General features: G+C 42.2%; 1 protein-coding gene across 2 annotated transcripts in view; it reads left to right on the forward strand.

Annotated features, from left to right (window-relative positions):
* fto (FTO alpha-ketoglutarate dependent dioxygenase) overlaps nucleotides 1-13,138 on the forward strand; it is a 117,432-nt gene extending 104,294 nt beyond the window's left edge. Inside the window, exons 9-10 of one of the 2 annotated variants that reach the window (XM_072380192.1) lie at nucleotides 10,775-10,936; nucleotides 11,614-13,138. In XM_072380192.1, coding sequence (XP_072236293.1) covers nucleotides 10,775-10,936; nucleotides 11,614-11,620 — 169 coding nt within the window. In that variant the 3' untranslated portion in view covers nucleotides 11,621-13,138. The remainder of the gene's footprint in view (nucleotides 1-10,774; nucleotides 10,937-11,613) is intronic. The other variant, XM_072380193.1, reaches the window with a different exon arrangement.
* Nucleotides 13,139-21,586: the final 8,448 nt, after the last annotated feature.

Here is a 21,586-nt window from a genome sequence, read left to right on the forward strand (position 1 = left end):
TCTTTTCACCTCCTTTTGCTTACAAAGACCGGGCACTGGTTCCATTTGATGCCGGGCAGTATTTCCTTAACATTGCTTTTTCTAGCCATACCACTCATCAAGCTTTTTTATTTCCTGGCATAAAGTTTGTGTGAACCATCAAGGGGAACCATAAGACACTCACTCCCACCCCATTAACAAACCAGCCGTTACCTGTCATACCTCACAATTGTCACCTGAGGCTGTAGTAAGCCATAAGTTCCTTGGAGAATAGGCACTTTAGCTGTCAATCAGTCATCTGCCTTCATCTCAGTATAACTCGAAGTTTAAATTATGTGGTAATTCTAGCCTAAAGTAGATTAGTCCAAACAGCAGCTTGAAATTGTACCTTTACTTTTCTGTGTGTGATCATCATGTGCAGTGAAGTGTAAAGTTTGAAACTGACAGATGTAGATGGAAGCCAAGGCAACTCTTGATCAACTTCAGACAGTTCATCTCATTGCCAAGATCTTGTGTGATCGGAAGTCAGTCGGCAGCACCTCAGTGCTCGCCGACATCTGGATGAATCGAGTCTTCAAAAGGCTTCATTGGTGACACATTAACATGGGGCAAGCTACCTGAAGGACTCTGAATTCTGAGCTGTCACAGGTGGCAGATGACATAAAGCTCCTATGCTGCTCTGCTTGTTTCATAACATAACCTAACTCATGTTGAGAAGAAAATTGGCACCTGCCTGACATCAATTAAAAAGCAGTTTCTGAGATGCAAGGGAGTGTTGTTGCAACACGTCTTGTATTTTTAATTAAAACATCCTATGAGTCGTCGTCGGCATTTCAAGTGTCGAAAGTCAGAACAGGTGTGAGGGTACAACAATAAACAGTGATGAAAAGGAACACGACAAAGGTTTGGGTGTAATACAACTTCTCACGCATATAATTGTAAGCTGGTATGTCCTTACAAGACATAGCAACACAATTTATCATTGTTGATCAGAAAGCTGAAATGTCGAACAGGATAATACCAGCTTATCACGTTATTTGTTTTTCCTCTTGCTCACAGCTGCATGTCATTTATCATGGCAGTGAGCCAGACCTGTTAGCTTGAGTTAAACAGGTTATCTTTCTGATGAGAAATGAAGGCTATTACCAGCAATGTCAGCCATGAGAAACAAAATGCTAGCCAACTTTAAGCCTGCCTAAAAACATTTTACAGAGCAGGCATGTTCAGAGATATCACCAGTTTTGAATGGTCATGGTTTATACTTTTACTTTTATACTTTTACGTAGTGTTATTATGTAAGTTATGTAAGTTATTATGTAAGTTATTAACAGTGGATATCACAGTTCATCGTGACTGTTTCACAACTGACTGCAAAAATCTAAATGTACTTTTTCACTGATTTCCCTTTATTTTGAAGTATTTATATCTCATTTAAATATTTCATAAAAATGCATCGTAACTATGAACTCCCCTCCAAACACAATGACACAGACTAGCTAAGAAATGAATGGAATGAAACAAAAGAGACGCATTGATCACAAATTAAACAGCTAATGTGATAAATATATATATAGTCAAGGGATGCTGGCAAATACTGGTAAATAATGTGGCCTGTTCTTTGGACCGTTGTTTGTCATTGGGTGTACCTCCTAAGGATGCAGACAATGATTGATGGAATAATCTTAGTTTAATCTGTGGAGGTGCTGCCAACTGCTTAATTAATCAATTTGATGCACACAACAAACTTGTTATACATCTCAACATTACATGCCATGCCAGGCTCCAAGACACTTATAGCTGTAGCTATTTTGCTAGCTACCAGTACCACTTACCTGCAACATCAGTGGGGAGGACAGGGACTAATTGCATGGACAAATGTTCCAGACTGCAGGGTTTGCAGTTCTTTGGGCCCAGTCCAGGCCCTGTTTATCTAAACCTCTGTTGGCAGTCATACACACACCACACACGCTATGCTCTGATTTAACCAGAGGCAAAGCCCCCACCATCCCCACTTTCTCTCATCAAAGATTCATAAAGGCAAGGTTCTCAATGATTTTCTGTCTCTTCCCGTATTCACAGCTTGTTGTCCTCACCCTCCCTGTCTCCTGCCAGTCAGACATCGGAAGTCAGGCGGAATTACGGTTGAAGTGGCCGCTGGCTCCCAGTGTTTTTTTGTGTGTATTTATGTAGGTGTCTGCGTATTTATAGTGTGTATGTTTGCACTGGTAAGCATTAGGTGGAGACACAGGGGTAGCACATGGGCAGCAAGGCAAAGGGGCAAAGGGACAAATGGACAGTGACATGTTGATGTTGTACTAAAAACGTTAGAAGCTCCCATGTGGGGAAAGGAGTCAGGCTCCACCTCCTCCTCTCATTGCCTCATGCACTCCTTCCGCTCTTCTTTGTCTTCCTCTTCAACCCCTGAGCCCTTTGCATAGTGGCAGCTTCCACACTGGATCTAAAACTAGCTCAATCAGAGCCCCTGTTACCAAGCCCAGGGCACACCATCTGTAGCCCTCGGAGTCCTTCCGTGTGTGTGCGTGATTGTCACTATATACATGTGTGTCCATTCAAGTTTGGGTGTATGTGTGCTTCTGTGAACCCAAACCACCGTGCCTCAGCCTGTTAGTCTTGCTACTTACCAGGCTTAGCCAGATGAGGGCCACTCAGCCCGGATCTAATTCCTTCGGCTCTGGCTGCACTTCATTCCTGGCTCTTTTCGCCTCTCACAAGTGCATCTGTGACCTTGGCTGACATCAGAGGGGGTTAAACTGTGGACTTGGAGATGCAACCACAGTGATTGAGTTGTAAGCTAGTTTTTGGATCAGAGCTTGAACACAGCCATCTGGGCTTTATGTGGGGCTCAGAAAGAGGTTATCCCTCCCTTATTCCCCACAGCTGACCCTGGATCAGCTCAAACGGCAGAGAATTTAGCGAGAAGCATCCTCATTGGGAAAGGTAGTGCAGAGCAGGGTGGTTTATGGAGTGTAAAAATCATTTAGACAGGAAACTAATAAAGAGTTTATCTTTCTTACCACTTCACTTGTAATCCCTTTCCTTTTATTATGCTGAACTTTGCTTGTTGCTTTTGCCGTGTTGTCGTTGTGGCAACAAGCAAACCCTGTTTCTGTTTTACTTGACTCAACAATAATCACCACCTCTTTACTTTACTCACATCAGTATCTGTACAACAAGGTGTTGGGGTCAATAAATCACAGCTTTGGTATACTGACATTATGGATATTGCATCAAGTCGTGATACAATACAATACCAGCAAAATGTTATTAAATGCCTGTTCACATTTCAATGAGTGATTTACACTGACACTTAAAACTTGCACCCAGCTCATTTGCATTAGGCAAGTTCTGACATACTAACTGTGTTAGCCCTATGCATCCTGTTTGGTGCATTGCCTCAGGGCCCCAGCCTGGCTGCTCTTCCAAACAAATTGTTGGCTGTTCGCAGCCCTTTAAATGCTGAGGCTTCTTAATTACACTATTTACTTAATAGGGTGAAACAAAACTCATGTTCACGCAGCAGGAATACCAGGTGATGCAGAAGTTCAAACACCTGGCAGAAAGCACTCCTCTGGCACGGATGCACAGCAAACACACGTGTACGCTTGAATGCACACACACCCACATACTGTGATACAAATACTATAGGCTTCTTTCATGCTTAACTGAGTTTGGGACTTTTTGTTTCGTTGGTTAACTGATGGAGACAGAGTATTGGCAATTTTTGCTGTTTACTTAAAGCAGATTTGCATATGAGCATACGGACATCTTCTCCCACTGTGTGCCACTCCTTTGTTTGTCCAAAAAACATTCAACTGAATGGCCAACAGCCTACCTAAAGAATCATAGCAATCTGCTAGATCAGGCTGCCAGAACTACCTGACAAAAAACAGTGTTTTCATGGTTAGTATGTATTCCAAGTGCTCAGCTTTTGCCATTTGCTTTTACAAGAAAGTTTTGTTGATCATATTATAGCCTCCGCCTAGACCCATCCAATTTATGAGGTTTAAGATTTATTACTCTTTTATTGGGGTGTGTTTACTGTCAGCGGTTTGCACGCAGTGCTTATTGTGTGATGTCATCATGAGAAGAAGTGTCAACAATGAGGTAACTTTTTGTATGCAGTTTAAATAAAATGTCATATTTATTCAAATATCTTTCCTGCTCCTGAAGCACCGCCCTTTGTTCCGATGCATTGTTAAAAGAGAACAGCGCATTCTCAATTCTTGTACAGCAGTTTATTGCACATATTTCTGAAACAAAATATATGTTGTGCAACAGTTTAAAGCTTCTATTTCACAGCTTTGCTTTACACAAAAGCTTCAGAACTTAACACCGCATCGCCTGGAGCTGGAAGGATGACTTGTAAATAGGCCGTTTAAGTTACAATAGACTATAATTAGCTAGACCAGTTTGACCTCTGCCATTGTCACTTGAAGACAGGTGGGAATTGTGCCTACGTTGGCTCGACATTATCATGTGAGTGCGGTCAGGTGCTGTCCAATGGCATGGCTGTGTTGCTGTTGAGGCAAGCCTCATCCATCACCAGCTTTATTGCACCATTCAGATGATGCCCACAGGGCGCTGATGCTTGGACAGGAGGGAAGGAGCATGAGAGGCAGGGGAGGGTTAAAAATGATCGTTTTACAAGATCACCCGCACAACAAGTTTTCACAGCAACGGCATGCCATTTCCATGGAAAACTAAGAGTTAGTGCTCCCAGTGCCACATTAACCATCTTCCTGATTCCCTAACAGCAGATTTACAGCCTTCCAACGCCGAGCTGTGAGAAAGCGCAATCACTCGCAGGCTCGTAACCTTTTTACCCTCACCATCAAGTTCTCTTATTGCTCCAATTTCTCTCATGGGCTTTATAAATAAACAGCGTCATCAGGAAAAACCTCAGTGTCTCTTCGGAACCAACTCTAATTAGTTTTGCCTGTATACATACAAATGTTTCACTGTGGTATTTAGCCACATGCAGCTTGTTTGGGATGCTGAGTTGAGCTAGGCGGCCATAGCTGCTTACTGTTAGCCTTAGAGTGTTATTGGTAAGGCTCAGCAAAAAACTTTCTGTTTTCTCGTTTGTTCTGTTCTCTCCGTCTTTCACGTCAGTTTTTCTGCTTCTGTTGAAAAGTCCTGCAGCTTGGCACAGGTGGCTTGATGGCCTAGAACCACAACACTTCTCATTCCTTCCCAGTCAGCCTGCAGCACTCGCAGAAAAAAACTGTAATTTTTACTGAAATGTACACACATTCATGGACACACTCTTTCTCTGACACAGACACACCAACATACACAGACCCAGAGCCTTAGGGGGTGATCTGTCACTCCACCCCTTGTCGGAAGAGTAAATGGCCAGGAGGACGATATCTATTTGTCCTTTTCCTGCCTTTTTCTTTTTATTAGAACCTGATTGCATTTGAACAATAGTTGTCTGCTCGTAAATTTTCAGCCTGTGTTGACATTAGGCCACATTCCATCCCATAGCCTGAGGAGGAGAAAGACCAGGCCAGGGTGTTCGGTAATTTGTTACGCTGTTAAGCACCTAATGGACGTCCACCTGGTTTTTGAGCGCAGTAGCTGTAGTTCAGGGGCTTGCCTCCTTTGCACTTCCAGACTGCAATAGTGTTTTATTGCCTTCAATTATGAAGGGTGTTTAGAGGCTACCTGGCTTTGTGTGTGTTTTTCTGTTACATCTGGTTCACCCTGCTCCAGAAAGGGCAGCCAGCCAGGCCACATCAAACACTCTGGGTGTGAAACAAGTACAGACTCTGCAGGTACAGCGAAACTTCTCTGTTTCTGCCACAGACTTCTTGTTACACTACTTACTCTACATGAACGCAGTGCAAACTCACGGTCGTGTGCTTCCAAATAGCTGAAGAGGCCAATAATGAGCTTTATTTATTTCATGTGGTTTAATGAGTTGCTCACACTGCAGCTGTTAAAAGGGGGACCTCACAGTGTGTGAGGAAGGGGCTGCCCCACCCAAAGGCACCCATGTCCCCTGGCAGACTCATTGTTCCTAGCAGCAGCAGTGCCATGGTGGCATGGGTGTTGAATTGCGGGGGTACTTATATCCCAAGTAGCGACCACCTTGTCTCCTTACCCCCTCTCTTGCTAATGCATTTTTGTGTGGTTTCCACAACCGTTAATTAAAGGGGAAAAGAGTGCATCAGATGTTAGTTTTATTAGCCCAGGCTCCTTAGAGGGAATCAAAATGAAAGGAACATATGTCATGCATTTGATGATGCCCCCTCCCTCTCTGTTTTTTTCTCTCCACAGTTGCCCACCTCACACACTTAGAAAGTGTACAGTCAGCAGCTGTCTGCAGACACAATAGCATTTGATTGATCCTGAGGAAACGGTTAAGACGCGGCCCTGCCCACGCTTTCTTTCTGGCTGGCTGGTTCACATTCTGCACCACTTTACATTTAACGCTGAATGTGGCAGTGATTGGTATAATAAGAGTTGGAGATGGTGGTTTTGAGATCTGAGGCACTGTTTAGGCTCTAATGAGGGCAGCCCTCAGAGTTCACAGGACCTTCGGAGTCCTGCATGGTGTAGGTTAAGATTCAAAGCTTGACACTTAAGCATTGAGGTGTTGAGCTTTTGGCCCACTGACTGTGTCCTTAATATCTTGCAAAATGGTGAAAGATGAGTATGTAGATAAATGAGATCTGTCTGTCTGTCTCTCCACTGATTATAAAGCATAACTGCATGACATACAAAGACAGATGTGCTGAATCACTCATTTCTTACAAAATATTGCACAAATACAGAAAGTACATGGATAATATACTTCTTTCATTCTTTTCTTTCCACAGAATGTGATTACTTGCCTTACCTTCAGGGGCAGGCTGATTTATGAGACACATGCCTGTTTTTTCATGACTTGTTTGATTGCATTCTCAGCTATCGGGCACTCAGACTGCCAAAGTCGTAAAAGTTCACACCTGCACAGAATTGCTAGAGCATCAGATGAAACACAGACAGAGTATGAGGAAGCAGGTGATCTGAGGTATTTTAGTCCCCTTGATTGACATGGCCGATTGATTGATATTCATTTTACCTTTACACAAGCTTTATCTTCTGGTGTGGTTTCGATCATGTTCAAGGCATGCCACATACTTTTGAGAGGTTTTTTGTGCACTGACCATCCTTATGACATTCTTTGATGGTGATATTAAGGCGTCATTGGAGGTTTTATGCATGTATACATAATTTGCATGACTTCACAATAAGCAACTGATCAGTTGGTAGATACTGAACAGATATTTGGTATGTCCTAAAAGATATCCTGAGTCAGGCTGTCCACACGGCCTAGTCTCTAGTGGTTACAAATGACCTCCTGTAGCAATAATGCAATAAGTGTTGTCTCCTATCTACATTCTCTGGGTTCTTTTTCACTTGGCCTGACACAATTGTGCATTTATCAGTGTAATTGCATGAGTCGGAAGCACTGATGTTGTCTATTAGGCGGATTTCCATCCTGTTAAGAGCAGAAGGCCTTTTAATGTATGGCCCTGCTTGAGTGTACTGCTGCACAATTACACACCGACCAGAGATTGAGTGGACTGATGATGCTGATGATTGGAGTGGGTGGTGCGATGGTAGTGATGGTATTGGACCACCCTGCACTCCTCTAACAAGCCTTTCAGAGAGAGTCTAAGAGTGAAACAACAAAGTGAAACTAGGGTTAATCATTTTATTTACTCGTTTGTCTCACTCCCTCCTCTTTCTTTAACCAAGTGATGGAGCTCAAACCATGAAGAGGGGGAGAAAATCGATGGGGAGCGCATTACAGTAAAACGTATTGATTAGGAGACCTGTGAGCAGTGTGTTGGTCGCAGAGATGGTGGAATGATGCAATGCTTAAAGGAATTTATCCTTTGACTTTTACATTAACCTTTTATTGACTGCTTTGCCTGTCCATAATTAACACTCACTTTAGCTAAAGTGGTTAGTTTGAGCGCAAAGGGGGCTCGGGCCCTTATTGCAGTGAGGGCTGTGGAACTCCTGCCCCAGCCGCAGTTCAAGTGCACTGTACTGCATGGAGGGAAAGGCCTCTGTGGAATAGAGGCGATAGAATCCTAGATACCTTTCGCATTAGCATACCATTTGAGCAGGGGCCTGCCGGGCTATAAGGTTTCAGGGCAAATTGAAATGAGTGATTGTATTGCCAATCTCTCTTGACCGAGCGCCAGATGGGATAGTTAGGCCCGTATCTGTCTGGGGTTAATACATTGGAACAGCCTGGACTCACAAACACAGTGTCTACCTCTTCAACACCCCCCAAACACCACTGAACACACACACACACATGCACACCTTTTTGTCTTTGACCTTAACTTTAAGGTGGACTGTTCTGCCATGGGAAAGTCTTTTCGTGAGGCTTGTTTGTACGCAACCGTGGCTTACACAGAATATCTAGCAAGAGCCCTGGAGAGCTTAAGGCACCTTGCCTTGTATTGACTTTTTGTTTGGTTCCATTTTAGCAGTCAGGGGACGGTACTCTGGGAACAGTGGTAGATTGTGTAAAAGTGTGTGCTGAATTACCTTCACTGGATTATCTTTGATAGTCTTCCATTCTTGATATCTTTTATATCTCTGCTAAACCAGGATCCTTCTATTTGTAGCGTAATGTTGCAAGATCCCTTGTCAAATAAATGTAGCGTCTCTGTTGAAGGCGGGTAGTCAGATTTTAACGGTATGTAGCCTTTCATTACGAGTCAGGCCAGCAGAAAAGAGGCAAGAGTTTTTCCTCTCATAGCTCTACTGCATGAATACTTAATCAGACCAAATCAAAAGCCTGGGTCCCCCTAGCCTGTGGTGTCCTCAAGCTGATGTCAGCAGAACCACACAGCGTGTGTGTGTGTGTGCTGTCTGGGTCAGTTAGCGCTCACAAACTGTGTTGATATGTATGCCAGCCATGTCCCTTTCCTTCTCCTCCTCCTCCTCCTCCTCCTCCTTCTCTGAAGTGGTGCTTCCTTTAATTCGCACCCTAAATAAATGATGAGAACATTTAAACACACGGCTCATCGCAAAGCCCCAAGGTCGCCTAATCGTATTATTTATGAAGTGATGTGCTACATAATGGTACTTAGTGCATGTTAACAGATGCTATTATCAGGCCCTGATCCAGAGAGCTGAAGATATATTAGACAGTGGATGTTAATGTTGCTCCTCACCACCATAATGCAGCCGCTCTTCAAGGGGCTAACCACACCAAAATGCAGCACTTAGGCCGAGAGCCAGTCGAACATTAAGTGGCTCCGGAGAAAATATATTACCACAAATTGTGGCAGCCCCAGGCTGTCCCCTGACAACTTTAACATCCCCCTCATCCCATCCATAACAGACCCCCATATCTTAGTGTTCAGCTCTCTGTGCCCTCTCCATCCCCTCAGTCAGTCACTGGCCACAAGGTGGTGGTGGTTGAGTGTGTGTGTGTGTACGTGTGTGTGTGTGTACAAAGGGCTTGTTTGAGGTTTTTATAGAGTGTGGATGGGGTGAAGAGAAATGACAGAGCCTGGTATAATGACCGAGTGGGGAATATAACCGGCCTTGTGGCTCTGGAAGCCGCAGTTCACAAGCACACGTCCACACACAATGTACACATGCCATCCTCTACCTCTCCTTATGGCACCTCCAGGTCAGGGGTCATTCTCGTCTGTCAAGAGGCAGAGGGAGGGCAGATTTACAATGACAGCAGAGAGCAACATGGAGTCACAGCAGTAAATATTTACACAGGTCTGACAAAAGATGTGGCCAAGGTCTGCGGGGGTTCAAAATACAGTAGAAAATTACAACTGAGCCCACATTATTTGTCATACAAAAATCATGCAGTGACATGAAGAGGCTGCTTTTCTCACTGCTCTGTCATGATTGCGACAACAGAGAGTGATGTTCTTGTGAAAGCATCCTGCTGTGTGTGCCTCTCTGTGTGAAATGAAAGGGGCATTAATCATGATTCATGATATCACGGTTTCTCATCACTTAGAAACTATTGCAGCCATTTGTGGCTAAGAAGCACTTTCCTGACACATCACTTTCTTCCGTTCTTTCAGTTCCACTCACTTTAGTGAGCTTTACCTTCTCAAAAGTTTTTAGATATTCCCAAAGCAAGTAAAGTGCAAATGTACAAAATGACTATACCGACAACTTAAATCATCTTCCGGCCTCCTTTGTAGACACAGATCAACACAGACAAATGTACTCTTTCCTTTTCCAGAGCTTCTCGTTGAGAGCGGTATTATGAGGAGTCATAAAACGAAGACAAAACACTCAAGCTAAGCACCTCCTGGTCAAACACACAGTACTGTTCATGTGTTTACAAAGAGGTTAACACACACACACACACATGCGATCATATAGAATTGACTAAACAGCTTGACATTTCTTGGACTGGCCCCATTAAATCCCTCATCAGTCAATACAGAAAGATCAGATAGAAAGATCTCTGTTTATCTTCACTTACAACAGACCCACTGCTGTTGACTGTTACTAGGGTGTGTACTGATATTACTCATGTTGTGAGAACATAAATCTGTTTACACACTCACTTTTTTGGAATTTAGCCTCCGTCTGAATACAAAAAGCCCCTAGCATTTGACCATTTGCACTGCTATAGTAGAGTGAGAAAACACAACTTGTAGTGGTCTTAGAAAGTTTTGTGAGTTAGCTGCCCTGATGCTGATGTGTGTGCCTGTCAATTGGTTTCTATGGGAGGGAGGAGTTAATGGCTTTGTGTGTTTCCTGTGTCCTGTCACCTCAGGTGCCACTCGAGTCTGGCCCAGACGTTACCCCCTGAGGAGGCCCCAGTGGACCGACCCTTCTGGGGTGTGGATGACCCCAGCATGCCTCTGCCCTTTGATCTGGCTGACATCATCAACAGAGTGGAGTCACTGCTCTGGAGGTGGGCGCAAGATGTTGAGGTGTAAGAAAGTGCTTATATACACACTGGTTATCTATATCTGTATGTATGTATTTTTATATAATGTAGCTCATGAAGCATGCATTTACTCACAGGTGATCAACTTGATATTCAATACTTGCCTATGATTTAGTGGACAAACACAAAAAGTTGGCCTTGTCAAGAACACACAACACACACCAGTTGATGCACAGTGTTTTTGATCAATCACATGAGTTGCAACTCTTATTTTCTAAGTATTAAAGTCGATTTTCTGCTTGTCTTAAAAAGACGTTTCATTTCTTAAATACTTTTTTCTGTTTACTGAACCATACTGTTCTTTGTTTCACACCTAATTTGTCTTTTTTTGCACACAAGCCAAGTTTTCCATTTACTAACAGAGTAAATTTGAATATATATATAAATATATATATATATATATCGGATATATCAATAGAGAAGGTATTTGCTCTGGCAAATACTTGAAGTTGGGTGTGATTTGTTCTCAAACCACGGTGTGAAACCAGGGGTCCTCCAGATCTGAAAGAAGGCATTTCAGCCTCTTGTTCTATAAATTTAGATATTCTTTTTTTTTATCTTGTTAAAGCTTACACATAAACCCTCATGTTCAGTCCTAGAATTAGACGCAAATAAAAACAAAGATAAAAGAATGATCCATTTAATTTTTTCTGCTCCAACAGGATGTGAAGGATGGATAGATGAAGTGAGGAAGAAAGATGTTAAATGAACCCACCAGCTTTTCTGAATGGTCTCCACATCAGCTGAGGGGAAAGACCACTCATGATACATCTGTTGTGATCCCACCAAGGTTGATTTCCTTTTCATTGGGGCATCTACATCCCCTCACCTACTCCACCCTCCACTCCCCCAGCTGACCCAGGCATCTCAATCACCGCAACGTGGATTTGGCTGGAAGGAAACCAGACCACCACAGTAGATTCAGCGTAGTGCTTCAGTAACATGCTAACGCAAAGCTTAGCACCAAGCCACTAGTGTCACAACGGTCTAACGAAACATATGTGGAACCTGCATTTCAGTGTTAGCATACATTGTGTAACTATTTATTATTTCTGTGTACTCAGTTACTTAATCTCATGTAACCCAGACATGCTTCTATTAATGGATTGACACATTCTCAGTAGCCATAGTACAGTACATACATATATGCTTTCTACTTGTCACACAGTGTTATAAAACAGTATAGAATGGTAAGAAAACTCACTTTGCGCACATGGTATTGCATTCTTCACTTGTACATTGTGTAACCCCTTTTATTGTGTTCCGAAGTGGAATGAGCCTGAGAGACCAAAGAAAGATTATGATAAGAAAGTTATGAATGTCACCCAGTGGAAAACATGAAGAATGTGTTGTTAAGTGTTTATATGGTGCAGTGGTGTGCTTGTGCCATATTGTTGCGAGAATGTGTGTGTTTGTGTGTGTACTTTAACCATGTGAATATTCATGTGATCAGTCCTCGGCTAGCGTGTTTGTGTATGTGCGCGCTCACTCTTCATCACGTCTACATTGAGGCGTGTGTGTATGAATGTGATAGTGTGTGTGAGCCTGTAGACTGCCCGCCAGTTGTTTGTTCTTGAAGACGTGCGTATGAAGAAACAGAGTCGAGCAGCAGAGCCCCCTCTGCCTCCGCTCTGATGAAAGGCAGCACTGATAGAATGACCCGGAACACAACCGCCGTTTCTCATAATTACAGCTGTTCAATCGCTTTTAATTACTCTTAAAGCGTGTAGAGCACTACGTTCCCCTGTAATGCTGCAGGCCATCAGAGAAAGTGAGAGAAAGATCCGGCACTTCTGACAAAATCCACTTGCAAAAAAGCCAAAAAAGAAAAAAAGAGGAAAAAAAATGGGTGGAGAAGGGGGCCGACGTCAAAGCAGTGTAGCAGCCCTCCTTGTTTGATTTCTCTCGCTATCTAGTTCATGATGAAGTAGAGATACTGTTTACTATTAAAAATGCAGGATGCACTCGTTTTTTTACTTCTGAAGTTTTTTCCAAGATGTTAATGATTGCCAAATGCTGTTCTTCTTGCTTCTTCTTTTTCTGCGCCTTTGTTGTTTGTTATTGTCAGAGAGATTTGTTTGTAGATCGGCAGTAGCCTTGACTTGTTTGAATCACTCTGTGCTCCCTGCGCCTCAGCTTGTCTGTCTGAAGCAATAGGAATGGCAGTAAATAAAAAAAAAATGTGTTTTATCCATTGGCCTGTGTCCCTCTTATTTCTTTTATTTCTGTGTATGAATTCAATATTTGTAATGTTGATTGATTTTATTTCTTCTATTTCACCTGATTTAAGACTAGCCAGTCAGTGCAGGTGTGTGTCTGTTTATGCGTCTCCAATAGTGAAGAAGCCTTCTCCTTGCATTTCAGTATTTTCATAGATGAACAAGACAGGAATTGATCCCTTTTTTATTACTGTGGCTCTTTTGCAGGAATATGCACAGTACACGATCAGCACTAATTAATAAGTAGAAAACATAGAACATAAACATAAAACACAGAGGTAGCTTTTAGTGCCACGCAGGGCCCATTTAATTTGAATAGCCAGTATCATCATGTAACTGTATCCAAAGCTTTTAAATGTTATAGATATATTCAGCAGAGATGTGTTTTCACCAAGTTTGCTTTTTTTATTCAGCTGCTTCCTGTTTCTTCTCTCTTAACTTCAAAAGAAGCGGCTGGTTCAAAATCTTTTCCACCACTGATTGATTGATGGATTGACTGATCGAGTGATGTCACTCAGTCAAGAAGTGATGGCTAATAATCTGTATCCCTCTCCAAAACCTAACCTCCACACCCTTTATCAACTGGCATCCCAAGGTTTGCTTGTGTTAACTACTTCCTGTTGTGACTGAGTGACTGAGTGATGGATGAGTGTAGAACGTTCTCCCCTCAGGGGTCGACTGAAAAAGGGCCCCACTTGAAGAGACAATTACACAGTGCTGATGAGAGCCACAGGTATGCATTGTTCTGACCGGGGTCAGCCGCCAGGCAGCTAGCCAAGCCATCTCCAATTAGGCCAACAATAGGAGCAGGGAGAGATAAAATAACCAGGTGTGTGATGGGGAAAGGTATCAGTTCGGGGTCATATCCCAGTCAAATGTTTCAGTGTGTGACTATAAGGTTGCAAATTGAATGAAGTATGGTTAAATAAAATCAAGAAATGGAATTCAATTCAAATGTGAAAATGATTTATATCTACTTTGTGAGGAAATTTTGAAGATTTATGATGCTATTTTGGTGAGTGACTGTGAGGGTGAACTGTATTTCATATTTCAAATGGAATAAGTACATAATAATGTATTTTCCCTATAAACAAGACTTTACAATCTGTTCTTGTTTTTTTGTTTATCATGCTTGTGTATGCCAGTGCATACACAAAGCACTCTGAAAATGTGCTCTATATTTACACAAATGAAAACATGTGTAAAAATGTCTGAGCATGAGTCTGTACAAATAAGTCCATGTGTGTGTTCAAGGTTCATGGTGCGTCCGAGCAGTCCAGGCTGGTGTCAGAGGCCCTGGGGCCAGAGAGGCAATAGTAATTGTAGAAGCTGGCAGGAGAGCTGAAGATAGCATCGCCGCTCTGGGGTAGCTGTCAGCAGTGGGATGGGCCGCTCTCATTTGTCACCAACACAGACAAACAGCACTCATCAGCACAGACAAAACACTGACTTGATTGACTACATGTGAAGCAACACAAGCCCTAATGTTTTGCAACTGTTAATTACACAGAAGGTCATAAAAAAGGCAGATAGACAAAGTTTCGCATCAGCATAAAGGCAGCACATAAAGTGTCTGTTGCAAATTAAGCCAGAGGTTATAGATCCTTACTTTCTTTGTGATGCTGTCTTTTTTTGTTGTCACATTCTTTTTACTTTACTTTTTCTCATTTATTGATAAAAGCTCCTTGATGATACATTGGTGTTAAATGGTAAACAAAATTACATTTTAGGAGATTAAAACAGTGTGTAGTTGCATCTACTTCCCTCGTAATTATTCTACCAAAGTCAGGGGATAGGGAATATTGAACTAAAATGAATAATATATTACATACTGTATTTGTGGTATAAGAATGTGAATCTTTGCTTGCAGCATCTGCAGTTATCTCCTCGTCCAGGAATAACTCCTATTAAATGTTTCTGGCAACTGTTGATGAGTTCTGAACATCAGCTTGGATGAACTTCAGCCAATTCCTCCATAAAGAATCAGATGAAACTCTGAGATATTGGTGGGTCCTTTCACATAAACTGCTCACATCAGGTCCCTCCACATCAGTTCTACTCGGTGAAGGCCAGAACTTTGACCTGACCATTCAAAACATTTCACTCATTTCACTTTTCTTTAACCGTTGTTTGTTACCACAATTTTTAGGTTGGAGTCCTGCTGGATCTCTTCACTTCACTACATGTGAAAAGTCATGTAAAAGACAGTAGTTGTTCAGTCTTAATATTAGAATAATCCAACCTCAAATGAACACCACCACATTATATATCACAGAGTAACATTATCTAACAAAAAGCAAGCCAAAATGCAGAATCAGTGTGTGAAAGATTAAGGACACTTCATGATTCAGTTGCTTGTAGAAACACAAGAACTGAAAGCAACCTTTTTCTGGATGACATCTCACACATCACTGTGAAGGCATTTCCATCCACTCTTCTCTACAGTGTTGCTTAAGTTACATTTAGGTTTGCAGACTTATATTTTCACACAGAATTTTAGTCGGATTGAGACAGGCTTTATCCCGGTATTCGTTCTAAACAAGCCATACCTGTTCAGTCTTTTTCTAATCGTACTGTGATGAAATTTAACATTTACGGCTATTTGTTTAACATTTACTTTAACTAGTAGCAACGGTGTACTTAGTTTCCCCCCACACTACTTCTACCTCAAGAACACTACCTCCAGTCTCAACTCTTGTTTATCTGAGGTTGTATTTAGCTGTTAGTGTAGATTTCTATTTTGCTGGCAAGGAAGATGCTTTCTCTGCAGCCCTGCAATGTATACCAACTCAATTCAATTTCAGTTAATTTCACGTCATGTTTATATGACCAGTTCTTCTTAGGTCTGATAACTGGGAAAGTAAAGAATATTCAATTAGATATAGTCCAATTAAATCAAATCATAATCCACTTCAATATAAGTCATTATAATCTAATGCAGTCCAATTAATGATGATTTTATAATTATATCAGTTCATAAAAAGAAGCCTATCTTAGGGAACAGATCACTTAACTCTGACTATTTTTTTATTTGTATGACAATGTGATGATGTTTTACTTGTCATAGTTCTACAGAAATTGGGTTGTTGGATGTGTGTAATCATTAAAGTACAAAAATACTTTATTTTTCATCCCTGCAGTCTCCCTTATTTGCTTCACCTCTCAGACTGCAGCCTGACCAAAGCAAGTCTTGCTACATCTGCTAAAATCTGAAGCATCTCGTCATGCAAAGCCACAGTCTTCTCTGATAAGAGGTTGATCACCGCCGACGTGTTCTCTTACCCCCTGTTCATTTAGCATAAGAGTGAGGGTGAAGTCAAGTGAAGTGTTGATGTTAATGCAGTCAGGAGCCTGGCAGCAGAGCGGCTCTGATGAACAGAGAGTATGGCATGATGGGTGTGTGTTATTACTGCAGAGTACAGAGATCTTGAGGGAGAGAGGCCTTTCAGATCAAACAGCAGTATGATCAAATGTAGACCATGTTTGTGGGTCGTTGCTGTTGCCCTGGCTCTGGTGACCAGCAGCCCCAAAATCATCCGTCCTGCAGGACCTCGGCCTGTTTATCTACCTCTCTCATTTTCAGTCTGAAGTGGTTGACCCATTTCTCCCATTCACTCCTAATATTCATCTGAAGCCTCTTGTGCACTGCTGGTTTAATCATCTTCAGCTACATTCCAAAACGCCCCAAGACCAGTTTAAAAATTGTGGCTGCAGTAAAGATAGAGACTGTGAGAATGAGGATTGGAAGCCTCTATGGGCTGAACTGCTTGCAGTATCGTGTCATTTAAACTAATAACAGAAATCACCTGGACTGCTTTAAGGCACCGAGCAAGAGCCAGTTTTGCGCGTCAGCTAAAGCTCAACGTTTTTTTCTTCTAGCATGACGCATGTTTCACTTCAATCAACTCAGGTCCATGGTAGTGGTTATCAATCACAAAAAAATGTAAACATGTGAGAATTATTTTTAAAATATTAAAATTCCAAAACACGGCATTTATCCTTAATCACTGGATCTGTCTCATCCTTTTCTCCTACTGCTCCCACAGTGTCAAGGTCTCACCCTCCTCCCCACTTCCCCACCTCTCCAACACACCGTGTCCTGCATCTCCAGAGTGGCAGTGAAGCATCTCCACTCATACCTGTCTCTCTGTCTTAACGTTGTGAGCCCTGTTAGCACCCCGCCATTCATATCAGCGGGATTAAATGGATCGTTTTCCAACGTTGGCGGTTTCTCCGCGAAGTGGTCTTGATGTCAGGCCAAGCATAATTGAGTCATCTGCATTTCATCTAAAATGGATGAAAGGACTTTCTGATATTGCCAGTCACTTCCACACACCCTTCCACACATACACAAACCCTAAGCCCAGCAGGAGAGAGAAAAGGCTTAGGTTAGCATTGCTGCTTTTTAGAAAGGTAGAACAAGGAGAGACATGTGTTAATCTACTCTAGTGAACCACTGCTGCTCATGGAATGACAAGTCAAAATAGACGCAGTTTAAGTAAGTAAAGACACTTACTGAAGGGGTGGATGTAGTCACGATAAATTCACTTATCCACATAGCATCCTCAGTATGATTGTACACTCCATTACAGAAAAAATCACCATTTCCTGGCCTGACCTTTAACATGTGCTGCTTTTATGCATTGTAGCGCAAGATGAAGAGCAGGAAAAAGAAGTGTCAGTGAATACATGTGATGCATTCTACTTTGAGGCAGTTGGGATCAAATATGCCAAATTGTCTGTTTTTGACTTTGATGGTTTAATGGCTTTGATAGTTTCAGATTAATTTCTGATACTGTGGTCAATTACTAAGATGCATTTTGCCCAAAAAAAATATATAATTTCCTCTATCAAATGTAACAAAAGAATAATCACAGAGTCGGACGAATCCGCTGATTTGCTTGACTTAAACAACTATGTCAGAGCTGGAGATGAGGGAGAGATGATGTGGAACAAGAAAAAATGTATAGGAGACAGAAGAATTTGGGGGTGTAAAACAATTGTAAACAGCCTACACACATTAATAAAAATTTTACTGTTGCATATGGAATTCCAGTTATAGTCCAGCTCATTTTTCTATTTTGACACTGGTATCAGGTTTAATATGGGCATGGTCATAACAAAATTTTGAATATTAGGTCATTCTTAGGATCAAGTGATATGTGGGATATAAGGGTTATAAGATGGGGGATAGCTTAAAAAAGGTAGTATGGGTAGCAGAAAGGTATATTGTATTCAACATGAGGGATGCTCACCTTATCTGCTCCAACCTTTTGGATGAATTGCTTGCCAGCCCACTAAACATACATGCGCGCACACACACACACACACACGCACACACACATACACACACACACTTATATGCCTAACGCTGCTGCCCCTTGATTGACAGCTCTTCAAATGAGTGTCTGAGTAGCACTGGGCTCTGGCCCTCCAAGTAAGTGGGCCGTCAAATTACATCCAGGGGACTGGCTGGCCCCCCTCTCCCCTGGCAGAGGAGATCTATTTATTTGTCTGTTTATTTGCTTGGTTTAAATATTTGGTGGGGGAAAAATATTGAATTTTTGTCCGCCGGTCAAAGTCCCCTCATATTTAGTTAATAAAGAGCAGAGGAGGTTGTTTGCCCAGAAAAGTGCAGGATAGGGGACTTTATTTAAGGGAGTCCTCAGAGAGATGCTGGTGACCTTCTTCTCAAGGCTGTGTACACTGAACTGAGATTCACTCTGCCTCCAACAGCCTCTGTCATTTCTGTGTGCATTTCTTTCCCTGTTTCTCCCTGCTTTCTATCCCTTCTTACTATTCCTCTCCTTTTTGCAGCCTGTCTCTCCTCTTTCTAAAACATCCCTCACCTGATGTTCCTCTCCTTTCTTCCTGCCTGCTTGCCTGTCTTTCTGCAGAGCCTTGCTCTATTTGACTGGAGTCTCTCGCTGGATTCCTCGGGCTGCATCCAGGTTAAACTCTTAATTGCTTCGGCAGTGGGTGGTTTAAGGCGCTGGCTCACTGCAGCTCAGCTGGTCCCTGTGCAGGGGGCTGTGGGGTTACTGGGGAGGTCTGGGTTGTTCTGTGTTCGATTGTGGCTGCTGCATGCTGGCAGACAGAGCTGGGAGATGATAAAGACTTATTAATAGATGCTGAAGATGACCTCTGACTGCAGCTCTACAAACTTATGGTGCACATTGGAGATAAGACATGATCTCTATCTATCTATCTATCTATCTATCTATCTATCTATCTATCTATCTATCTATCTATCTATCTATCTATCTATCTATCTATCTATCTATCTATCTATCTATCTATCTATCTATCTATAAATTTACTGTACATGTACTGACTCCATCAGGTAGGTTGTACAAGTAGAATTTTGACAGTTCCTGCTGTTAATGTAAATATGGACATCCAAAGGGCCTGTCTGCTGTCTTGACACTCACACATACAAATAAATTGTACCGCTGTGTGCATCAGTCAGGCTGACAGCTACAAGACCCTCCCATCTTGTCACATACAACCACAACACATGTCCACGTTGATCCATGTTACCACTCAGCCAAGCTCTGCTCCATTCTAATGCTTCTCTGTCATCAAAATAAAAACCTGCAACATGCCTGCTCAGCTAATCAATGCAATCAATTGTATATTGCATCAGCTTATAAATATGTTGACACTTGTCAGGTGCTTTAAGGCAATAGCAAAGTCTTTTTTTTTCATAGTGTCTATACTTTACTGTATGTGAGCTTTGCAGGCTGAGAAAATCCAGCTCCAGAGGCTCATTTTCATAAGGCTGTATTACCGAGTTAATGCCCCCCATCTCAGTGCTCCACCCCTGCCATTGATTCCTGTTTAAAAGGCTATGGGTAGTCAATACCACCCCTCATCACCATCTGTCTCTATTTACTAATAAATAAAGTGGAGTGCATTGACTGGTTTGGCCAGGCCTGTAAAAGCATGCATGCTAATGAGTGCTGGGCCTCTGTGACCAAAGAGGGTGGGAGACGGTGGGGATAGTCTACCCCTCCACAAACTCCATCTCTGTCTCCATGGCTCTCACAAGGCACAGCACTCCAATCATGGTAATTGCCCGCCGGTGCAGTAGTTGTTCAACATCGCTCATCAGATGAAATGCGGTTTCACTTCAGCTGCATAGATTTTTCTCCTAGGCTGGCTTGTATGCTCATTCTTGCGTTGTTTTTTCCTCTACAAGTAGTGTGTAGGTCGACTCTCGAGGTCGTGTCCAGTCATTTGTCAGATGCGGCCCATAAGCGCTGCCTCACCACTCTGTTACACTGATCAATTACAGATCATACAGATGGGCTCATTTAGAATGGCACCCGTAAAGCATAAATTGTAGAAGGTAGTCAATCTTTTCCATCCACCTTGTCCCTTTACACCTTCTCCTCCTGATTTTCTTTATGTCAACATGGGGAAAAAATCCTCTTTGTTCTAAAGAAGATATGTGAAGAAGGAAAACAATATTTCAAATCAAAGAGATTCTTCGGGTGAAGACGTGACAAGCTCATTTTAATGCATTTCAGCAAATAACCACACATAGGCTGTACAAATGTATGTTAGCATAGTTTGATAATACATAATGATACAGTCAAAAGCAGACAAATAGGCATGTACATTCACACATACAACTGCAGCATCCATTTGATTTGACACTGATTTCCTGAGAGGAGGGGTGGTTCTGATATGTGGAGGCTCTCATAGCTCAGCATAACACAGTACTGCTGTGTCAACTGTGACCCCAGCGACCCTGCAGGAGTCAGAGAATGGGCTCTAGGGTCGCTCTGCGACTCAGGTGAAATGAGGGGTCAGAGGTCAGCTGTCCAGTGTGTCAAGCTTGCTGATCAGGAAGTGTAGCCTCTCGCTTGAGGGAGTACACAGGGAGTGTCATGTTTTGGACACATACTCGCACTTTGACATAAATCTTCCATGCTTACATGCAGTGGAGCCCCCCCGCTAAGTGAGCATGCTGCAGGAAAGGGGTGGGAAATGCCAGTAATGCCAAGAGATGGGATTTGTTCTACTGACTGACCAGTCAGTGTTCATAGCTCAGAGGAAGATAATCTGATGATTAATACTGCAGTGAATAATGGTCTCCTTACCTTTAAGACAAGTAAAATATTGTCAGTGCCATAAAATGCCATTAAATACTTTGCATTTGACAACATCAATATATTTTAGGAAGGATATGTAAACTCTTTACAGTAGCAAACACCTGCTCAAACCTACAAGCTGTCACAGTATGTCAAGTATGATTGATTTGGTGGGCTTTGCTGAATTTAGCATGTTTGAAGCAAATTATTAGAACATAACTATGATAGTTATTAACTTTTTTTACTATCTTTTGTCCTATTATATTTTAGTTACCTACATTTTTAGCTCTGTCAACCAAAACCTCTCGCTCAAATTC

This window comes from Leuresthes tenuis, unplaced genomic scaffold (assembly GCF_036924035.1).
Source record: "Leuresthes tenuis unplaced genomic scaffold, fLeuTen1.0.hap1 SCAF_2, whole genome shotgun sequence".
In the NCBI taxonomy this organism is placed as follows: Eukaryota; Metazoa; Chordata; class Actinopteri; order Atheriniformes; family Atherinopsidae; genus Leuresthes; species Leuresthes tenuis.